At 53.7% G+C, this 22,282-nt stretch overlaps 1 protein-coding gene across 1 annotated transcript in view; it reads left to right on the plus strand.

The window, feature by feature from the left end:
• LOC126059081 (maestro heat-like repeat family member 5) overlaps nt 1-22,282 on the plus strand; it is a 70,789-nt gene that overhangs the window by 42,504 nt on the left and 6,003 nt on the right. Inside the window, exons 20-29 of the mRNA XM_049854615.1 lie at nt 624-728; nt 2,110-2,245; nt 2,578-2,720; nt 7,730-7,879; nt 8,267-8,421; nt 16,698-16,857; nt 17,402-17,586; nt 19,851-19,991; nt 20,459-20,573; nt 21,309-21,442. Of these exons, the coding sequence (XP_049710572.1) occupies nt 624-728; nt 2,110-2,245; nt 2,578-2,720; nt 7,730-7,879; nt 8,267-8,421; nt 16,698-16,857; nt 17,402-17,586; nt 19,851-19,991; nt 20,459-20,573; nt 21,309-21,442 (1,424 nt within the window). The remainder of the gene's footprint in view (nt 1-623; nt 729-2,109; nt 2,246-2,577; nt 2,721-7,729; nt 7,880-8,266; nt 8,422-16,697; nt 16,858-17,401; nt 17,587-19,850; nt 19,992-20,458; nt 20,574-21,308; nt 21,443-22,282) is intronic.

The following is a 22,282-nucleotide window of genomic DNA, read 5'->3' on the forward strand; positions in this document are numbered from 1 at the left end:
CAGTCAAACCAGGGTCAGGGCAGGGCCACCTCAGGACAGAGAGCTTGTCAGGAGACTGTGCCTTAGTCTTGCAAAGAGAAGGCTGGACCCCCAGGAAGTGGTGGAAGCTGAGGGGGCAGAGCCTGGGCAAAGGGGAAGAGGGCTTGGTGATGGTGGTAGGTGGAGCCTGGGCCCAGGGAGAGGGTGGAGCCTTGCTTAGGGGCAGAGCCTTGTTTAGGGGGTAGAGCCTTGCTTAGAGATGGCACCTGGACTGGGGACAGAGCCTTGCCTAGAGGGCAGGGCCTGGCCAGTGGGTGGATGAGGCCTGAGTGACGGGGAAAATAGGAGTAGTGGGTGGAGCCTGGGCCCAGAGAGGGGCAGATCCTATGCTGAGGGGTGGGGCCTGACCCGAGAGTGGGTGAGGCCTAATAAAAGGTGGGCGGGGCCTGGGCGAGGCGGGTGGGGCCTGGGCGAGGCGGGCGGGGCCTGGGCGAGGCGGGCGAGGCGGGCGGGGCTGTGCGAGGCGGGCGGGGCCTGGGCGAGGCGGGCGGGGCCTGGGCGAGGCGGGCGGGGCCTGGCCAGCTGAGGCCGGCACTAGGGTCCGCAGCTGCGGCTCCGGCCGCTGACCCCTGCCCACCGCGCAGCACATGTACTTCTGGCTGGCGTCGGAGAAGGCACACGAGCGACAGCGGGCAGTACACAGCTGCACGGCCCTTCTCAAGTTCCTGAGCCAGAACCCCCACCTGGACGTGAGTACCGGCTCCCTGGCCCGCGCCCACTCCTCCTCCGCTGCGGGGCCTCCTGCCTCCCCACCCGCAGCCCAGCCAGTCACCCCAGCGCCTGCCAGGACTCACAGGGTGCAAGGACAGGGCGGATTCCCCAGCAGGTATCCCTCCTAATCTCCCATCTCACAGGGAGAAACAGGTTCAGCCAGGGAAGACCCGGCCCACGGCCTCACAATGGGCTCCTGGCCCTGGAGGCGGGGCTCTGGTCAACTCACCCTGAAGCCTTGGGCAGGTACTTCTCTGCCCTGAACCTGAGCTTCTCACCTGTACAATGGGAGGAAGTGACTCTTCCTTAGAAGGAAGAAGTGGGAATCAGATGAGGTGGAGACCTGCGTCCAGACTAGGTTAGCCATCATTGCAGTGAGCACCCAGCCCACCCCACCGCCCTGTGCCCACCGCCCCGAGCCCATCACTTGGCGATTGGCATCCTAACCGGGGCCTGTCACTGTGGCCCTCGGGTTGAGTGGTGAGCGTCAGTGCTTGCTGAGGGAGTGAGTGGCTCTGCATCCATCAGCCCAAATCAGCACCAACCCCTTCCCGGAGGCTGAAGGGGAGATGAAACCAGTCGCTGAGCCCTGATGGCCATGGGCTTGGCTGCTCTAAGGAAGGTGCGGGACTGGACTGCTGGGCCAGGGTCGTGTTCTGTTGGGCTATTAACTGAAAGGCTGGATGTTCAAATCTACCCTGCGACACCTCAGAAGAAAGGCCTGGCAATCTGCTTCCAAAAGATCACAACGTTGAAAACCCTGTGGATCACAGTTCTACTGTGAAACATACGGGGTGGCTCTGAGTCAGAATCCACTCCACAGCAATGGGTTTGCTTTCTTTCTTTGTTTAATTTATTCAAAATCAATTTCCTCACAACACGGCTGGGAGTAAGGTGAGGGAGTCACCTCCACACAGAATTCCGGAGGGGGGACCAAAAAGTTGCCTAATCAAGATACATAATATTTAAATATGATATTTAAAACATCCAATTAGCAAACTACAGCCCATGGGCTGGCCACTTGGTTTTTGAAATAAAGTTTTACTGGAACCAGGGCCGGGATCAGGGTGAACCAAGTGAGGCAGGTTCACGCAGATCCTGTTTTATTGAAAATGTTGGTATTTGTTCCTCGTGGAGTTTTTGCATTAGTTTCGATTTTTTAAAATATTGCTTTAAAATACTTCTCTTGAGCACTGAGTGTTGTGACATGCCCTTAAATTTCAAACCTCGCCCTAGTGCCAGCCCTGCCACACGGTGCAAGGGATCCAGCTGGACACCGGCAGCACTGGGGTGAACCGCGGCAGGGTGGGGCCTCCGGGGGTGCGTTCTGCATCAGTGGTCCCTCTGCTCTCACTGCAGCCAAAAGAGGAGTTCAGATGGACTGGGCAGCTGGTGGGCATGCTGGGGATTCTGTGCCAGGACCCCGACAGGGCCACCCAGCTCTCCAGCCTGGAAGGGATGGGCCACCTCTACCAGCTGCTGATGCGCCAGAAAGGTGAGCCTCTCGGGCCACCAATGCAGACCCCTTCCACTCCAGCCCCAGCCCCAACTGCAACCTCAGCCTGGAACCGTCACCAGAGCCCCGGCACTCCTGGCGCAAACTCTAGCCCAGTCTTGACCTCAGCCTCACCCCAACCTGCTCCCAAACCCCCAAGCCACCTGACCCTGGCCTGAACCATAGGCTCACCTCAGCCCTAACCTGTAATGACATCACCGTAACCCCCAAACCACCTGGCCCTGATGGCAGATGACTCCATTCTTACCCTGCCCTGTTCCCCCGACCCTGCCCTCACCCCACCCACTCCCATCCTGTTGTCCCCTGCCCAGCTGTGGAAGCATCAGAGGTAGAATCGGGAACCCCCAAGCAGCCCTGGAGCAGCGGCGACCGGAAGACAGCTCCCGCAGGTGCCCCAGAACAGGCGCCCCGGATGGACCCCCTCTTCCAGCCCGGCGGCTCCCAAGTCATCAAGGTCAAAGCCCTGAGGCTCATGAGCAGGTCCGGGTGGGGGATGTGGCCGTGCTCTGCTCCGACCCCCACCACCAGCCCTTCCATAGGGCTCTTGGCTGTGGAGGCGGCCTGACTGGGCCCAGGGTGTGATGATCGAAGCCTGGGCCAGGGTCCCCCCTGCATCCTCTGTGCTTGACTGAGAGCATCTGGAAAAGCCCCTGGCCCCCAGCCAGGGAAGAAAAGAACTAGGACTGGGGGGGGGGGTGGAAGAAGTGGGGCATGGGGAAGGGTTTCAGAATCAGGAGACCTGGCTGGAGTCCCAGCATGGTCTCTCCCGGCTGTGCGACCGTGGACAAACCCCTTCTCTCTGAGCCTCAGTCTCCTGTGAAATGGGCACAGCTCCTAATGGATCTCATGCCAAGCAGGTCTACAAGTCTCAGGCCGGTTCCCGTACTTGGTCAGGGCGGGGCCGGGGTGAGGGTGATGGAGCCTGGTCGACAGGGGCATCCTGCTGGGAGTGAGCACATTCCTGCTGAGGGGAGGCAGGCACCCCGGGTCTCTCCTCACGCAGGTCAGGCTTCCAGGCTGCCTGAGAGGGGCCTGTTGAGTCAATGTGCCTCCTGGCTCTGCTCTGCTTGAGCACCTTGTCAGACAGATTTGTGTATCTTTAATGCTAGACTGCTCGTGGGGCAGCAATGGGCACTCAGGAGCCTAGGCGTGGGGCCGAGGACCACTGCCCCGCCACGAACTCGCACCGTGCACACCCATGGGGTGTATAGTAAGGTGCAAACCCATGCACTCTCTCCCTTGTTGTCCAAGAGCCAGGCGGGTAAGGGAGCTGGTGGGGAGGGGCAGCACATACTAGACACCAGGTGTTTCACAGACGCTACTGCGTCCCGTCCTCAAATTTACAAACAGCTCCAGGACTTTTCAAACGTCCCATACACACTGCCCCAACACATTCATGTCGTTACATGCCTCTGGGACTTTGCAGATCTTTCCCCCTTTTACCAGGATCATACTTCTCCACCTCCTGCTTTTCTCGCCAACTTCCACTCATCCTTCAAAACCCTGCTTGAGCCCCACACCCTCAGAGAAGCCTTCACTGACTTTTTTCCCAGTAGTGCAAGCAGAATGGGTCTTTTTTTTACTCCAAGTTTCCATTTTGCCTTCCTTTGAAGGCGTTTCCATCTTCACACTGGGTTATAAGTGAGAGCCTTGCTACCGAGGACAGTTAAACCAAAAAAAAAAAATCCATTGCCATCAAGTCAATTCCAACTCATAGCATCCTAGAGGACAGAGTAGAACTGCCCCACTGGGTTTCCAAGAAGCGGCTGTGAATTCGAACTGCTGACCTTTTGATTAGCAGCCGAGCTCTTAACCACTGTGCCACCAGGGCCCCCCAGAAAAGTCCCCTTAAAGGGAAGCCACTTAAATTAGGCATCAACATTCATAGTGACTATCGCAGAGAGAAGGTTTGATGAGAAATGTATCTTTAAAAAAATGCAACGAACATTATCAGAATTCCCATTCTAACCATAAAGCGCTCTCGGTGGTGGCAGCATGTCTATTCTCCTGGACCTTTACTGACAGAGCTGCATTGGCACCACCAAGTGCCCTTCCCTTTGACTCTGGAGTCCGTGACATGCCCATCCTGCAGCAGCGTTCCCGGGCTTTGCCTTGTCCTCCTTGGAAGGCCCGTCACGCCACGCTCCTCGCCGTTTCTCCCCTCTTCTGTGTCATCTGTCCAGCTTGGCCAGATCGTGTTAGTCAGGAGCCCAGCATGACTCCATCACCCCTTCCTTCACCCTGGTGAACTGCTGCATCTTGGGGGCATCCTGCCCCTTCAGCACGGTCCGTGGCTTGCCTTTGTGTTGGGTTTGAGTAGTGTTACCATCTGAAGATGAGTGAGTCAGGGGTGCGAGGGTGGAGCTGGCTGCTGGCGTTGGGGCAGGTGGTGCTCTATGGAGACTCCTTTTCCCAGTTGCTGACTCATGATGTTTGTGATATGACGACTTTTGCTTGCCTACTCTTGGTGTTGAACGTGTGGCTAAGGGAGACCCCTGTAATTGGTGTACTTGTCAGTGTACCCCTGTGAGATCTTGAGCGACTCCAGGCCAGGAGTAGGGTCTCACCCATTCTCACTCCCCAGGGGCCAGCACAGGGCCTGCTGGTCTAGGGAGCCTTCAATAAACACCCATTAAGCTGAACCAAATTGAGCCCAATGGTGAAGAAATGGCAGCAAACATGCTAGTAAGTTCCTCAGCTGGGATTCATACCCAGTCCTGCTGACTCCAGAACCCATGCTTGGCAGCTGTAGCAAGTTGTCGAGTGTGTTGAGACCAATGAGAAGTTTAATATAGATAATATCAAACCCTGTGGCTCAATAAATCAATTGTCCATGCCCCAAATGGGAAAAACCTACCTTAGTTGCAGTTTATGCCAAAGAACCTGGGCTGAGAACGGGGCAGGGAGGAGAGGGTTGCCCTGGCCCCCAGCTCAGTGCAGGTCAGTGGTGAAGGGGACCCTAGAACACCTTGGGACCTGAAGGCAGGCTGAGTGACTAGGAGCATGGTATCCACAACTGGGAAGGAGCAGTCTGCCCAACCCTGCACACAGGGGCAGGCACCCAGTTCTGGCTCTCCCTGGACTAGAGGCAGCGATGGATGGGAGCAGCAAGAGGGGAAAGGATGGGAGGGTCTGCTGATCATGGGACAGCAGACCTAGGAACGTTCAGGCTGGAGAACAGACTAGGGCCTGCATCCTGTTCCTAAGCCTATTCCTTATTACCCCATGTGGCCTTGGACACACCAAATCTATATCACCGCCACTGCCAACATCATCACCACCACCACCAACCTCATCACCACCAGCACCACTATTGCCACCACTGCCAACATCATCACCATCATCACACCACCATAACCACCACCATCATCACTACCACTACCAACGTCATCATCACCATCACCACCACCATCACCATCACCACCGTCACAACTGTCATCACTACATCACCACCACTACCAACATTATCGCCACCATCACCATCACCACCAACATCACCATCGTAACCAACACCATCACCATCACCACCACCATCACTACCATTGCTGCCACCTTCATCTCACAACACGGATTACACCCTTGATTAACATAAGATACCTCGAAAGTCTTTGCCAACCCTGAGATTGTAGTAGTCGCAGATTCTGAGAGCCTAGTCACCATTCCAACAGTCAAAACTTCATAAACATTCTAACATGCTGGAACTTTAACCAAAATTTTAACATTTTAGCAAACAATTTTACAATTTAATCTAACAAATGTTCTAACCAGATTTCTAATAGACTAATAGTTAAAAAAAAAAAAGTAGTTACAAACCACAAATGTGCCATTAAAATCATTTTAACATTCTAATCAACATTGTGGTACTGGTGAAGTATATTGAATTTACCATGGACTGCCAAAAGAATGAACAAGTCTGTCTTAGAAGAAGTACAACCAGAATGCTCCTTAGAAGCAAGGATGGAAAGACTGCATCTTAAACACTTCGGACGTGTTATCAGGAGGGACCAGTCCCTGGAGTAGGATATCATGCTTGGTAAAGTAGAGTGTCATCGAAAAAGATGAAGATCCTCTCAAGATGGATTGACACAGTGGCTGCAATGATGGGCTCAAACACAGCAATAACTGTGAGGGTGGCACAGGACCAGGCAATGTTTTATTCTGTTGTACACGGGGTTGCTGTGAGTCGGAACACTATTGACAGCACCCAACAACAACAATATACATGCAGACATCCTAACAGACTTTCACACATTCCAATAACTATCCTAACACGTAAAGTAACATTCTACCATCCTAACAATCTTGCAAACATTGTCATTATCCACCAGCTTCCCAACTGTCCATCACAGGCATTCCACCTTCCTGTAATTACATGAGGCTCTGAGTCAGCTGTGTCCAACAGGACTTTCCACGGTGATGGAAATATTCTCTGTCTTCACTATCCAAGGTACCAGTGGCCACATATGGCTGCTGAGTACTCGAAATGTGGCTAGCACGAGCAAGGAACTGAATTTTTTATTTTACTTTATTAAGTTCAAATGTAAATAGCTACCTGACGATCGGCTTCCATAAAGATTACAGCCAAAAAAAACCTATAAGGCAATTCCACTCTGTCTTATGGGGTTGCTATGAGTCAATATCGACAGCACCTGACAATAACCACAGCCTGGGACTGGCAGCCACCATACTGGGTAATGTGGTTCTAAGTCTTTGCTGAAGGCCCACCTGTGCAGCCTGGCCTGACCCAGACCCTCCATCCAGGAGACGGTGGCGTCAGTCTGTGAGCAGGGTTAAGACCTGCCACCCTGCATTTCCCGAGTACCCCATGGTGTCAGGGATGAGACCCGCCTCCCTGGGCCTTGAGTGCTGCTCCTGGGAGACCGTTGGCAGAGAGTACAGTCGCACTCCTGAGGACAGAAGCCTGGGTTGTGGACACAGCCTAGCCCATCTACCCCCACACTGCCCCATATGACTCTCGGGGCCTGGAGGTGGGGCCCGGTGACATTGAAGACCCTTTGTAACTCTGAAGTCATTGCTCTTTGATTAAGATGCTGCTTTTTTAAGAGGAGGCCTGGGGCCCAGCCTAGCAGAGAAGGAAGTCCTCTGTGCTGAGGATGGGGGAGAGGGAGGAGAGAGGGCTGCCAGGCATATGGGCCCTGGGCCAACACAGGGTCTGCTTTGGAAGCAAGTCTATACCTGTCACCACCCTGACCCAGCACCCACCCTCCCTGCCTGCCTCCTGGGCTATCACTGGCCTGCAGAGGGGGTGTAGGACATAAAACTGCACCTGGCGAAGTGGGCCCCAGAGTCTGGAAGGCTTGGAGACTTGGGGGACCCAGGAGTCTGGAAGGCTCAGAAACTTGGGAGGCCTGGGGCAAAGGAGGAAGGGGTCAAAGCAGAGCTGGGGGAGGCAAGTACAGGGTGCAAGGGCTGAGGTGACACCGCCCCCTCCCGCTGCTATAGGAGGTCATGAAGCGTCTCACCATGCAGGAGCTGACCGACCTCATCTGGACAGCCATTGATGGCCTGGGCTCACACAGCCCCTTCCGAGTGCAGGCGGCCGCAGAGATGCTACTGGCAGCCATCCAGGACCATGGAGCCAAGCTGGACACCGTAAGGGAGTTGGGGCACCTGCTGAGGACTGGCCCAGCTGGGCAGGGGCAGAGGGATGGGCCAGCAGTCAGCACCCAGGGCTCAGGCCTATGGGCACAGGCCTGATGGGGGAGACACAGACCCCCGCCCCTTTGGCAGCAACCAGCCTGATGGGTTCAACAAATGTTTGATGAATGAGTAAATAAATGAATGAGTGAGTGAGTGAATGCCTCCCCCTCAGAGCCCCCAGGGCAGGGCTGTGCCTTCCCCCTCAGACTTCCCCAGGGCTGGGCCCATCCTCCCCCTCAGATCCCCCAGGCAGGGCTGTGACTCCCCCCTCAGGCTTCCCCAGGCAGGGCTGTGCCTCCCCCCTTCAGACAGGCCCTCTCCCACTCGCCTTCTGTGCAGGTTGCCAGGCTGGGTCGGGCCATCCACCTGCAGCTCTGCTCTGTCCGAATCCCCCAAGCAAAGGAGCATGCCCTCCAAGCCATCACGCTGCTGGCCCGGAGCCACACCTCCCAGCTGGTGGCTGCCTTCCTGGACTTCTCCATCCCTCTGGACAGGTGCCCAGCCCCAGCCGGCCTGGCCCCGCCCACCCCCTGGCCCCTCTTGCCCCCATGGGCCCACTGCAGCCCTCTGTCCTCCTCCCAGGCAGGGGTCACAGCCTCCGTCCCCAGTTCTGCTCTCCCGCCTGCCCCTCAGCCCCTCACAGCTCATGGGGTCTGTAGGCAGGGACCCCCCACACAAGGTCAGGGCAGACTCTGGGGAGGCGCTGCTCACCTCGTTTTGTCTATCGGTGGTTCACAAGGAACCCCACCCCATCTCCACCTCCTCTGTCAACATCACTACCCCTGTTGTCTGCAATATGGGTGTCCACCTCTGTATTTGACCTTCTGGAAACCCTTTTTAGGTGAGCATCTAACGTACAGCATATGGTTTGGTCTTGATTTCTTTGAAATAGGTGCATTCATCCCATTCACAATTATTCATACGACTGACAGGTTTAGTCTCACCTGTCAACATTTAGGAGCCTTGACAGCACAGTGGTTAAGAGCTCGGCTGCTAACCAAAAGGTCTGCAGTTCAGATCTACCAGCCGCTCCTTGGGAACCCTAAGGGGCAGTTCTGCTCTGTCCTATGGGGTCACTGTGAGTCAGAACTGATTCAACAGCAATGGGTTTGGGTTTTTTGGTCATAACATTTTATGATCATGTGTATTTTGTTATATTTGGTAGGTTTCTTTTTCTAGAAAGTGTGTGTTCTTTGATCTTTAACTTTCACGCTCATGGGTACCTCCAGGGACCAAGTACTTTTTCTGCCTCTGAGGGTTTATTGGGAAGTTGCTGCCGCAAGGCGGGGACCTTATGACTGTTTAAAACCGAAGAAATGGGCGTGTGCTGCAAATTAGTATTTTAACAGGGTATTGTATGAGGTGTCTGAAGTTTTGGCAGGAAAAATAGAAATTTTGAAAATTTTTCATTTGTTACATATGTGTACCAATAGACCCTGGTGCGAACTCCGGGGAATAGTTAGTGGTACTTCATATGTACCATTGAACACTTAGGGTAGGCTTATGGGAGGGGGCACGAAAAAAAACCCATACTGCCTACCCAAAATTTAGACATGCTCAGTGACTCAGCATGCTTCCATTAACAACAACACATGGTAGCAACAAAAAATTCAGAAGAGAAAATAATTGGTCCACGAAAGTGTTTGGTTTTTTTTTTTTTTTTTAGGCGGGTTTGTATTTTTGTTCTAGTTGTTACTTCTTTACTCTTGACCTTTTTGAATGTCCTTAGTCCACTGTTTCATTATTTAAACCTTTTACTATCAGTTTATCTATTTTTATGTACCCACTGCCATCAAGGAGCCCTCGTGGCACAGTGGTTAAGTGATACAACTGCTAACCAAAATGTTGGCAGTTCAAATCCACCAGCTGCTCCTTGGAAACCCTATGGGGCAATTCTAATTGATGGCAATGGGTTTTTGTTTTTTCCATCGATCATCCTTTAACTCCCGTCTGTTGTTTATACAACGTGAGCTGATTCTGTTTTTCTCTTTCTGTCTCTCTGGCCTCATCTTGTAGTTGTATTACTTCTACTTTGTCACACATACAACATTTGAATTCAAGCTGTCCACCCTCATCCCACAGTTGTGTGTGTGCCTTTTGCTAAAGACTTCCAGTCATCTCTTAGCTTGGTGAGGCTCATCTTCCAGTTGATTTCATTTCACTTGTATCCACAATCAATGCCCATGGAAGCAGCAGTCAAGAAATCGAACAACATATTGCATTGGGCAAATCTATTGCAAAAGACCTTTTTAAAGTATTAAAAAGCAAAGATGTCACCTTGAGGACTAAGGTGCGCCTGACTCAAGCCACGGTATTTTCCATCACCTCACATGCATTCGAAAGCTGGACAATGAATAAAGAAGACTGAAGAAGAATTGACCCCTTTGAATTATTGTGTTGTTGAAAAATATTGAATATACCATGGACTGCCAGAATAACGAACAAATTTGTCTTGGAAGAAGTACGACCAGAATGCTTCTTAGAAGCAAAGATGGCAAGACTTCATCTCACATACTTTGGACATGTTATCAAGAGGGACCAGTCCCTGGAAAAGGACATCATGTTTGGTAAAGTAGAGCGTCAGCGAAAAAGAGGAAGACTCTCAACAAGATAGACTGAGACAGTGGCTTTAACAATGGGCTCCAAGATAGCAATGATTGTGAGGATAGTGCAGGACCCAGCAATGTTTCCTTCTGTTGTTCAAAGGGTCACTATGAGTCGGAACCGACTCAATGGCATCTAACAACATCTTCCAGTAGTTTTGTAACCCGACACTCCAACGTCTGCTCAGCGGCTATGAAGACAGGGAGCTGATGAAAGGGAAAGAAGCAGCTTTATTTAGTTGGCCAAGTAAAGGAGAACACCAGGACTCGGGTCGCCAAGGTGTCTCCCAGAACAATAGCCCAAGGGGTTTATATGGTTAAAGTAAATTGGGTCTGGGGTCCTCAGGAGCACCCCAGGGTGGGGCCAGCTTGCTGATTGGTTTGACATGAAAGGGCATTCTTGGGGCTGTCCAGTCTTCTATGCCTCTTCAGACTGAAAGGGGGGCTACAAGGACGGCATTTTGCCCATGTCCAGGGTGTAGAGGGGGGTGTGTTTTTCGGCCTCTGACGTCAGTAAATTATCTGCGGGGGCAAGGTCATCAGTATTACGCAGTTCAGGAGGGCCTGAGCTGGTCCAAGGCCGGTTTTAGCTGGACTGAAGACCCCAGTCTCTTGTTTTCTTTAACTGAGTCAGAACCAGAAGTATTCCTAAATAAGGAGCTACTCTAAAAGCAGAGGTTTTTTCCTGTTTTGCCTAATAAGGCAATAGCTTCCACGCTGGGAGTTAGCCCTCTGTTACTGAGGATGGCAGGCTCGGCCCCTTGGCACAGCCCTTGTTTATGCAGCTTGGCCAGTGTACTGCCGGTCTCAGTTTCCTCAGGAAGCGCTCAGGGGTTCAGACTTCCCTAAACGCTTTTATGTTGAAGCTGCTTTTCTCGAAGCTTGGCCCAGTATCAAATCCTTGATTCACACTTTTCTTTCATCAAGTATATTTAAAACAGTGCCTCATTGTTGCCTTTCTTTGTTTTTGAAAAATCTGAGCCAATCTAATTATTTATTTATTTTTTTTTTTTTTTGCTTTTGCATGTTATTTGAACTCTTTGCCTTGAGATCTTTATCTTGAAAATCTTATCCTTTTACTAGGGTGTGTGTCAGAGTTGATCATTCTGAGTTAATTTTCCCAGGTACCTGGTGGGTCCTTTCAATATGTAGATTCATGTGGGTTTTGTTTTTTGTTATTTCTGGAAAGTTTTCTTATGTATGGTTTTAACTGCAAAACTAGAAAGTATTAACAAAAAGGTGCTTCCACATGGAAAGCCTGTGGGAGTTCTCTTCTGGTGGTTGCTGTCTTGAGAACTACAGTTGTGCACCGCATAACATCAGCTCGGGCGACGACTGACCTCAAGTGCATCTGTGGTCCCATAAGGGTATAACAGTTCAGAAATCCCGATTGGAGAACGAGACGTAGCAGACGTAACTGGACGTGGCAGACCCAACAGCTTCCCAAGCACAGCACATGTATCTCCAGTCTCTTGTATACAAAACGATTGCGCTCTCAGGCATATGATGGTACAGTACACTACAGTATCCCATAAAGCTTTGCTGAGTATGTAACGTGGTGTTCTCACAACATCCAAATCGCGTAACATCCTGTTCCACAGAACATATCATGGACGTGAAGCGGCACACGGCTGTAGATGGTTCTGCTCCGCTGCTGTTCTCTCCTTAAGGGACCCAGACAATACAAATCTTGTTCCTTCTTGTCTATCTGCATGTCCGCTACTTCCCCTCTGACCCTTTGTACTTCTTTCTTCATTTCACTTTCATTCTCGCGGCTGTGTTTCTTCCATCTTCAATGCCCATTATTAAATTTTCATTTCAGTCTTACCTCCCTTCAGCACCTTGCAATTTTTCCTTCATTTCTGAGATAATTTTGTCTTTTCTTCTGTTGCTTTCCTTGGTACAACCATCTCTCTTTTCACTTCTTTATTGTTTTTTGTCTTTTTGAATTTCTAATTTAAGGTGGTTTTTCAGCTTTAAATGCTTGAGTGTATTTGTCTTACAGTTTTGTTTTGTTTTCTGATTCGTGGTTGTTTTCTAGGGGTGTAAAGTTTCTACGTCTGATATGTATTGATTCTGTTTTCTGATTCTTTGCAATAACTGTATGGATGTGCTAATATTTCTGCTGTTGGAGTGTTTTTTAGGAATTCAAGTTCAATAGCACCCTCTTCTGTCAGATAATTTAGAGATTTTGTGTGTGTGTTGTTGGTAAGGTAAAAGGTCATGTTCCCTTTTTTTGTTTGTTTGGTTTGGTTCTCTTTTCTCTTAAAAAAAAAAAAAAACTCAAGGGATTTGGTTCCTTAGTTTGGAGGCATAGGGTCATGGTTTCATAGGACATTCCAGTTAACTGACCTAATAACATGTTCAGTGCTTCTGTTCTAACTCCTACTTCGTTGCATAGGGCCTGGGGCCTTAAAAGCTTGCAAGCAGCCATCCAAAGTACAACCATTGGTCTCTGTTCGCCTGGAGCAGCAGAGGAAGGAGGAGAGTCAGGAACAGGAGGAGGTCTGGGATGTGCGGCTAATTGCCTCCATGAACAACTGCCTCCTTTGCCATGAGACCAGAATTGAATGGTAACCAGCTACCATTACTAAACATTTTGATCAGAGATTCTATAGAAGACTCCTGATCAAAAGGGGGAAAATGCAGATTAGAATTTCAAATTCTCATGGAATCCAGCCCTTCGGGAGCCATGGTGGCTGGATGAACCCCTGAAACTATTACCCTGAGATCATCTTTAAGCTTTAAACCAAAATATCCCCTGACGTCTTCTCAAAATCAAACGATAGGTTAGCTTAACTAGTAAAGAATGTCTGCCTTGAGCATTGTGCTCTTTTAAGATCTATCTGTACGGGATCAAATTGACAACAGCAACTCAAAAGATTAGATAGGAACCTTCGAGGGCAGTGAATTCAAGTTATGGGGAAGGAACAGCTCAGAAAAGGAAAATGGTAATAGTTGTACAACTCAAAGAATGAAATCAATATCACTGAATTATACATGTAGAGTGGAGCCCCGGTGGTGCACTGGTTCAGAACTTGACTACTAACCAAAAGACCGGCAGTTCAAATCCACCAGCCACTCCTTGGAAACCCTATGGGGCAGTTCTGCTCTGTCCTAGGGTGGCTATGAGTCGGGATCGACTCAGTGGAAACGGGTTGGGTTTGGTCTTGGTACCTGTGGAAATCGTTGAATTGGTTTATGTTCTGCTGTGTTTTTCTCAACAACAAAAATAAAATAAATTATGAAAAAACACACATTGCCATTGAGTCTGCCCTGGTGTGTCAGAGTAGAACTGAGCTCCACAGGGTTTTCTTTTCTGTGGCCTTTACAGAAGCAGATTGCCAGGCACTTCTTCTGTGAGGCCATTGGGTGGTTTTGAACCACCAACCTTTAGGTTAGTTGACAAGCACAAACAATTTGCACCACCCAGGGACCGTCCTCTTTTTTCTTGCAGGATCGTAAATATGTCCCTTTTGCGTCTTTCCTCCTTCACCAGACAATTCCCAAAGAGCACGTCTCCTGTCTTTTCTTCCCTTTTTCTCTCCTAAATTTGTGCCTTTTGAAGACTGCTCTTCAGGCTGGGCATAATTTTAAGTTCCTTTCCTGTGGTCTGTGCTCTGATTTCCTGGACTTTTTAATATTTTCAGACTCAGGATGGACTTAGTCTTCCTGGTGGTGATTTAGATCAACTATAAGCCCTGTGGAAACCCTACGGCTGCTAACCAAAATGTCAGCAATTTGAATCTACCAGGTGCTCCTTGGAAACTCTGTGGGGTGGTTCTACTCTGTCCTGTAGGGTCTCTACGAGTCGGAATCAACTCGACGGCAATGGGTTTGGTTTGGTATAAGCCCTGTTGTGAGCTCCTTCTTCTTCTTGCTTTCTGTCGTTTTTCAAGGAAATATCGTGAGGCAGGGACCTAGGTGGCTACCGTTGTCTTCAGCTACCCGCAAGTCCAGTTTCATCCATGTTGGAATTTATATGTGGTCTCAATTCCAGGATACACATTTTCCACATTTTAACATCACTGACATCGGAGTGCATTTTACATTGATGACGTCTTACCACGGGATTTATATGGGCTCTGTCTGTCACCTGGGGTACTACCATCATCTTGAAAACAATTTAAATTTAAAAGCCTCTGCTTGGGAGCCAGGCTGGTCATGTGAACTCAGACCACAAAACAGCTTTTGTAGTTGGAGTTCTCAGGAGGAACTCTCCCCACCCCCCCACCCCCCGCCTCTCCCCTCCTCACTGAGGAAACGGTTTCCAGATTCTTCTCTCCACAGGGCAGGTCGCTGAGGGCGCAGCCCCTTGGGGGCCCAGCTCTTTGTAGGGTCTCCTCTTTAGACTCCAATCTTGAACAATTTTCTTCCTTTCTTAGAAGCGTATGAAAGAACAGAGGCTGCGCCCTAAAGGTATAAACAGACTCCTGCAATGTGTTCTCTTCTGGGGTGGGCTTTTGTCATCTGGCTGTTTTTCCTCAGTGTTCTGTGTTTAAGAGTCACCCTTGGTACATACAGTTGTGACTCCTTCATTCTCGGTGCTGTGCAGTGTCCCATCTCATGAACGACAGCTGTCTTTTTACTGTAGGCGGACACGGGGGTTGTGTCGTCTTTGCAGCTCTGATGAGCAATGCCACTAGGATCTCGCACACACGTGTGCCCAGGTGCACGCACACACTCGACTTGTGGATGGGACGCGTCTCGGAGGGAAATTTCTGGGCCACGCACAGTAGGGGTCACTCCCACAAGGGCAGGCTTTTACTGACTCAGTCCTCGATCTCTGGAGCCTGGCATTGGCACCATCTGACAGTGCTCAGGACACGTGCCGGCTGGGCAAGTGGTGAGTGCCCACCCAGGATAATGTGGACGGAAGCCTGGCCCTCTGGGTAGTTGCGCACCAGTGGAGTCAGGTCCCCCAAGCTTATCATGGAGACATCACACTCCTCGCTTTGTGGTTGGAAGTCTGAGGCTCAGCGGGGCTTGGTGACTTGCCAGAGGTCACACAGCCAGCTTGCTCAGGGCCAGGATTTGAACAGAGGCCTTCCTGACTCCAAAGGTCTGCTCTTTCCAGGTGGAGTGGGTAAGGACAAACAGAGCCCACCCAGCCCAAAGTTAATGAAACTGGGGTGGCTGTCCCCAGGGCCCCAAGGGTGATCCCCTTGACTCTCTTAAAGCTGGGGTGAGGCCCATCCAGCTGCCCCACTAGGGCCCTCCCAGCCCCAACTCATCACTCCATGGTCCCTCCTGCCCCTAGAGCCCCTTTCATCCAGCACCTAGGGCAGAAAAGAGAGGGCCATCATGACTGCTCACATCTCAGGGCAGTCCTGAGGTCCCTCCTGCCCCCAGGATTCAGAGGGTCATGCCCCTGGACGAGGTGGACAGACTATAGGATTGGGCAGCCCCGGGCCTCCCGCCCCAGCTCCCCAGTTACAGCAGGACCTCGATCAGGGCATGTCCTCTCTCTCCAGTCTTCAGTTTCTCCAGCTGCAAAATGGGTATGAGGGCATAGTACAAACTCCAAAGTTCCGTGCAAATCCTGTGATGACCCTTAAGGATATGTTTGGGCCCAGGGGGTTGGACCTCAGCAACCCAGAGCCAGAGGTAGGGGGTCAGGGAAGGCTTCCAAGAGGAAATGACTATGGTGAGCCCCAAAGGCAACGCGGGAATTGCCCAGGTGATGAGGAGGGAAGGAAAAGCCCCGAGGCAGGAGAGGAAGCACAGGCAGGCAGGGTGGCTGGAAGTCAGAGAGCAAGAGGAAGAAGGTGACAGCTGGCTCTGTCCTGTGAGCACTTGGGAGCCATTGAAGGTAACAGGCAGCAGGGAGGCAGGGTCAGGTTAGGAGAGTTCCAGCTCTGGGTGAAGAGCGGCCTGGATGGAAGACTGAGAAGAGGCTGGTGGGAGCTGGAGACCACGAACATGGACTCAGGTTGGAGGGGTGGCAGCTGGTCCAGTCTCTTCCTAACACCCCCGCTGTGCACACACATGTCCCCTCTTGTCCCTCCCCACCACCCATGCCATCCTCGCCCACCCTCTGGCCTCCCACACTGCCAGGGTCCAGGGCAGGGGCCCAGCCCAGCCTCCACCCTGGGCTCCCCACCCCAGGCCCTGGTCATGGTGGCCCAAGTCACAACCCCAGCCTCATACCATCTGTCTGCCCACAGCCACGCTTTCCGCCTGTGGAGGGCACTGGGTGCCGAGCCACCCACGAGCCGCCTGGTGCTGGCTACTCTGCTGGCCTGGCTGCAGGAGCGGCCTCTCCCCAAGGCGGCTGGTGACAGCAGCCCCCAGTCCAAGGACAAGACCTACCTGCGCTCACTGGCCGTGAGTCTCTGAGCCCATGTTCCCACCCCACCCCCAACTCCAGCCATCAGGCCAGATCTGATTTCATTTGTGCTTTTTCCAGACATGGGGTCTCTGGGCACCCACTTTAGGCCAGACCAGCCCTAGCCTGCAGGAAAGGGGCTGAGGCCTGGCAGGAAGACCAGTGGAGGGGGGGATCCTAGATTGCTGGCAGAGGTGGGCAAGGGGCAGGCCTGGCAGGGAGATCAGTGGGGGAGGGGGTCTAGATTGCTGGCAGAGGTGGGTGAGGGGCAGGCCTGGCAGAGAAACCAGTATGGTGGGGGGGGGGTCTAAATTGTTGGCAGAGGTGGGTGGGGGCCGGCCTGGCAGGAGGGCTATGTGGACACTGGCACTTGGTACTGAGAACGCCGGGGGCCCCTAGAGGCTTCTGAGCAGGGGGCAGGCAGCTCCGGGGCGGGTTCTATGCGGCAGTGGGTCAGCGTTCCTGGCCCCAGGAGCCCAGCTGGGGAGCCTCACCCCCACACCCACAGACCCCCCACGCCCACAGACCCCCCCACGCCCACAGGCCATGAACACGGTCCATGAGCTGCAGTTCACCCGCGAGTTCAAGGTAGCAGTGCAGGAAGCCTACCCCGAGCTCCTCCTGGCCCTGCTTGCCCAGGTGCACTACATCCTGGAGCTGGACCTGCCCAGGGAGCCACAGCCCCACTCCGAGATCCAGGAGGCGGCTGTGACCAGCCCCCAGAGGTGAGACGTGGCCAGCAGGGTGTCCCGGGCAAGGTGGGGGCAGGGGGCTGCTGGCTGCCAAGGGCAGACTGGTCCACATACCCTCCCAGCCAAGGCAGCAGTCAGCAGGGCAGGACACTCATGGCCACTGGCCTGAAGGGACTCCGCGGGATGCCACCTTGTACCCACCCAGTGTGCAACCTGTTACCTGAGTGTGGTCCTCGCAAGGGTTCTGTGAGATGGATATCATCTTGCCCGTTTTACAGATGGGGAAACTGAGGCTCAGAGGGTAACAGAGGCTCGCCCCAAGCCTCACTCAGTGTCCACACAGAGTTGAGCTAGAGCCCCGTAGAAACAGCAGGGTGACCCCCACTGACCTTGGGAGTTAGAGCCCCCACCCCCTTGGGCATCTCATGGGACCCACCCCAGCCAGTGTGGGAGCCACAATATGTGAGGGTACCCTGCATCTCCCCACGCCCCCAACCTGCTGCCCAATAAGCAAGTCTTTAAAAACTGCTGGGGCAGACTCTTTTCATTTGTTTGTATTATGATGGGCTTCACGCCGTTTGTCAGTCTTAACAGTGCTCCCCAGGCACATTAGGGAGAAAAAATGTCATTTCTTCTCATAACCTAAAAAAACCTAGCGCTGCTTCTTATATTGCCTCTGAATTCCAATGCACACAAGGTTCCTTTTTTATTCACATCAGCCATGCAAAATGCATGAATCTTCCGTAATAAGCTAACAAAAAGTTCTCCGGAACGTGGGAGGGTGAGGCAGAACAGCCCTATCGGTCTGTTCCTCTCCCCTCCACGGGGCCAGGGCACCCCTTGCCCTCACCACCCCCACACAGCAGCCCTGGGACCCTGTGCAAACCCAAGTCAGCACAGCAGGCTTGCGCTCACAGTCTTCCTCTGTGTTCCCCATTGGGCTCAGAGCAAAAACCCAAGTCCCAACAGTGGCCGGCGGTCCACAGGCCACTCCCCACCTGGTCCCCATTCCCTCCACACCTCTTTCCCTCCCACCCCTCCCACTCTGCTCCAGCTACAGGCCACCTCACTGGCCTAAGAATCCACTAGTCCTGCTCCTGCCTCAGGGCCTTTGCATGGCCGGCCGTCTCCACTGCCTGGAACACTCTTCCCCAGGGAGCCTCACCACCTGCAGGTGTCTGTTCACATGCCACCCGGGTGGTCTCCCCAGCCACGCTCTCTAAAGTAGCGTGCCCACGTGGCCCTCCACCCTCTCCTGCTCTGGCGTCTCCACGGCACCATACTCTAGCCCTCCACCCTCTCCTGCTCTGGCGTCTCCGCGTCGCCATACTCTAGCCCTCCACCCTCTCCCGCTCTGGCGTCTCCGCGGCACCATACTCTAACGTCTCTTATCTGTGCTGCCTACCAGGCTTATTGCCTGCTTCTCATAGAAGTGGTACTCCCGGAGAGCAGGGACGTCTGTCTGTCTGTCTCACTCGGGGCTCCCCCAGGAGAGCAGGGATGTCTATTTTACTCGGGGCTCCCCCAGGAGAGCAGGAGCATCTGTCTGACTCACTCGGGGCTCCCCCAGGAGAGCAGGGATCTCTCTGTCTCGGCATCTAGCACACAGTCAACCAAAAACCAGTTGCCATGGAGTAAACTCTGATTCATGACAACCCCATGTGTGTCACTGTAGAACTGTGCTCCACAGGGTTTTCAGTGGCTGAGTTTTCAGAAGTAGATTGCCAGGCCTTTCTTCCGAGGCACCTGTTGGTGGACTTGAATCTCCCGATCTTTGGTTAACAGCCGAGTGCTTCCACCTTTTGCACTGCCCAGGGACTCCTCAGCATTCTTAGCCCCCACAGAAGTGTCACTATCCCTGGGCCCTTTCCATCCCGTGCCTCAGAAGACCATGGTACCCTGATAGCCCCACAGCTCTCCCTCCAACCAGTGTCCTCTGCTGCGGCCCTGTAGCTCTGGTCCCAAACCCACCACCTCCTCTAAAGTGTCTCAGAGGCTTCTCACACTGGCTGCCTGCAAAACCAAAACACCTGCCTCCCCCTGCCCTCCAGGCTCCCCACAAGTGCCCCCAGAGAGCCGGGAGAGTCTGTGTTCACAGGGACATTTCTGTGCTGATCAAGGGCAGGAGCAGCCCAGCCCCAGGGTGGCCCCAGGGTGGTCCCAGGGCCACTAGGTGCTGCATCCAGAATGGGAGCCGGAGTGCACCTTTCAATCTGGGAGGCCGAGGCCTGTCCAGGGTAGGGGGGTGGCCCAGTGACCTGCCCATGGCCCCAGGCAGACCTGACCCCCCTGCCCGGCCATAGCACGTCCCTGGAGGCCCTGAAGAGCCTGCTGTCCACCACGGGGCACTGGCACGACTTCGCCCACCTAGAGCTGCAGGGTTCCTGGGAGCTCTTCACCACCCTCCCCACCTACCCACAGGGCGTGAGCCTCCTCGCCAGGTACAGGGGAGGGCAGGCGGCCACCTCTGTCCCAGCCCCATCTGGGTCCCCTCAGCTCTCCGTGGGGTGCCCCGGAGGCTGTGTGTATGGACACTAGAGACACGACCCAGGGCTGTCCGCCAGCCAGCTGTGGGACCCCAGGGCCTGCCTGAGAGCAAGACATGCAGATTCACATGTGTGCACACCCACACACCGGCTCCAAGCTTGTGGGTGCTGGTGGTGTCCCCCATGCCCCTGCCCCACCCCAGCCTGAGCCCCCTCTCGTCTCCCCCTCCCCAGCCCGAGCCTGGCTCAGGGGGAGCCACCAGGGGTGTGGCGGGAGTGCCGACCGGCTACTGTGTGGCCACAGAGGTGCTGCACACTCCCCCGGGCGGTGTCCATTTGGGCCCGCAGACACACAAACGGGCAGGGGTGGATCAGGACAGCGCCTACAGCCCCGCCCAGTCCCTGCCCTCGCTGCACCGCAGGGCCATGGTGCAGAACCGCTGCCAGCAAATCAAGACCGTGCTGGGCCAGCTACTGCCCAGCCTGCAGAGCAGGGAGGAACGTAAGAGGAAGGTGGCCATGCTCATCCTCACTGAGGTAAGGGGGCCCCAGAGACACCCTGAGACCCAACCCCTGGGCCCCAGCCTCCAGCCTTTCTCAGAGTCCCATCGGGACCCCCAACCTTGCCCCCAACTTGGGGAGGCCCACCCAGATGGAACCCTTACACCCCCTTTCCTGCTCCCAGCTCCCTGTGGGGCTCCTGGCTGGGCCCCCCACGTCTCTCTGCTGCCTTTCCCTCTCATCTCAGCCCTGCAGAGTCGAGGGGCCTGAATATAGTGGTGGGCAGATCTGGCCTCAAAACAGCAGCCACCACACCCTCCAGCTCGGGGTCCTCACCCCAGGACTGCAAAGCTGAAAAGGCACCAGCTAGAATCAAGCAATGGGGTGGGCCAGACTTCACAAACCCTGACCTCTGTGCAGAGATGGTGGGGAGGGGAGGTCATTCCCATAACTGGCACCAGCTGATGTCTGGGCCCCTCCATGGGGACTCTGTCCCCAGTAGCCCTTGAGTCAGACTGTCGACCTAAGTGGGTTTTGCTGTATGAACCCAGGCTGGGCCCTTGCCCTCTCTGGGCCTCAGTTTCCCCAGCTGTACACTGAAAGGTGGAACCAGCTTGGAGGCGGGCTTCAAATAATTGCTTAACCAAGATCCCCAGAGAGCACCAGCCAACCACCCTCTGAACCCCCACCCCAGGCCCTGGAGGCAGAGCTCTGCCCCCAGGCTCCCCAGGATGGAGTGCTCGGCTTGACCTACCTGTCTGGGCTCCCCAGTTCCTCTACAGCCCCGCCCTGCTAGAGGTGCTCCCCAAGCAGGCTGCCCTAGCTGTGCTGGCCCGAGGCCTGCGGGATACCAGCCCCAAGGTCCGCGTGTGGAGCTTGCAGGGCCTGGGGAACGTTCTCTTCCAGTCAGGGAAGGTAAGGAGGAAGGCACCTCTCTCCAGCTGTCCCTCCAACAGGGTCAGGAGGAGGGTACCTGCACTGGGCGGTCTCTGTGAGAATGGCGGAGAGCTGAGCCTGGGGAGGGGGCCTAGGTCCCTGCCCACCCCCAAGTGGCCCCAGAAGACAGGCCGGCCTTGAGCACCCAGCCAGGGAGGCCACCATCGTGTGGTGGACAGGCTGAGCCAGGTGGGCGTGGAGAAAGGGTCATTGCCACGGCCCTAGAGACCAGAGCAGCACCGTCTGCCAGAACCAGGATTGGTCCAAATGAGCTCACCAAAACCCCTAGCCCCGAACGACTGTTTCTGCTCACTGGTTTTACAGCTTTTGGGCCATCTTTAACTTCACAGTCAAACACAAATCTCACTAATATGGAATGGTGCCTGTATTCATGGAAAAGAGCCAAATTAACCAGGACTTAACAGGAAAGAGGCAACTCAGCGTGGCCCAAATGGCTAAGTGCTTGGCTGCTAACCACAAGGCTAGAGGTTTGAGTCCACCCAGAGGAACCTTGGAAGACAGTCCTGGTGATCCGCTTCCGGAAAATCAGCCATTCCAAGTCCTGTGGAGCGCAGTTCCACTCCGACACACACGGGGTCGCCGTGAGCCATTGCAAGTCCTGTGGGGCGCAGTTCCACTCCGACACACACGGGGTCGCCGTGAGTCAAAATCAACTCGACGGCAGCTAGTTGGTCTTTTGGTTTGGTTTTTTTCTGGCTAGTTGCTCTCAAATTTAGTCTTAGCCCTGCCTCTGAGCTCCAGCACGGGCTATCTGACAGTCTGCTTGGATTCGAGTCTGCATCCCAAAC

This window comes from Elephas maximus, chromosome 15, assembly GCF_024166365.1.
Source record: "Elephas maximus indicus isolate mEleMax1 chromosome 15, mEleMax1 primary haplotype, whole genome shotgun sequence".
In the NCBI taxonomy this organism is placed as follows: Eukaryota; Metazoa; Chordata; class Mammalia; order Proboscidea; family Elephantidae; genus Elephas; species Elephas maximus.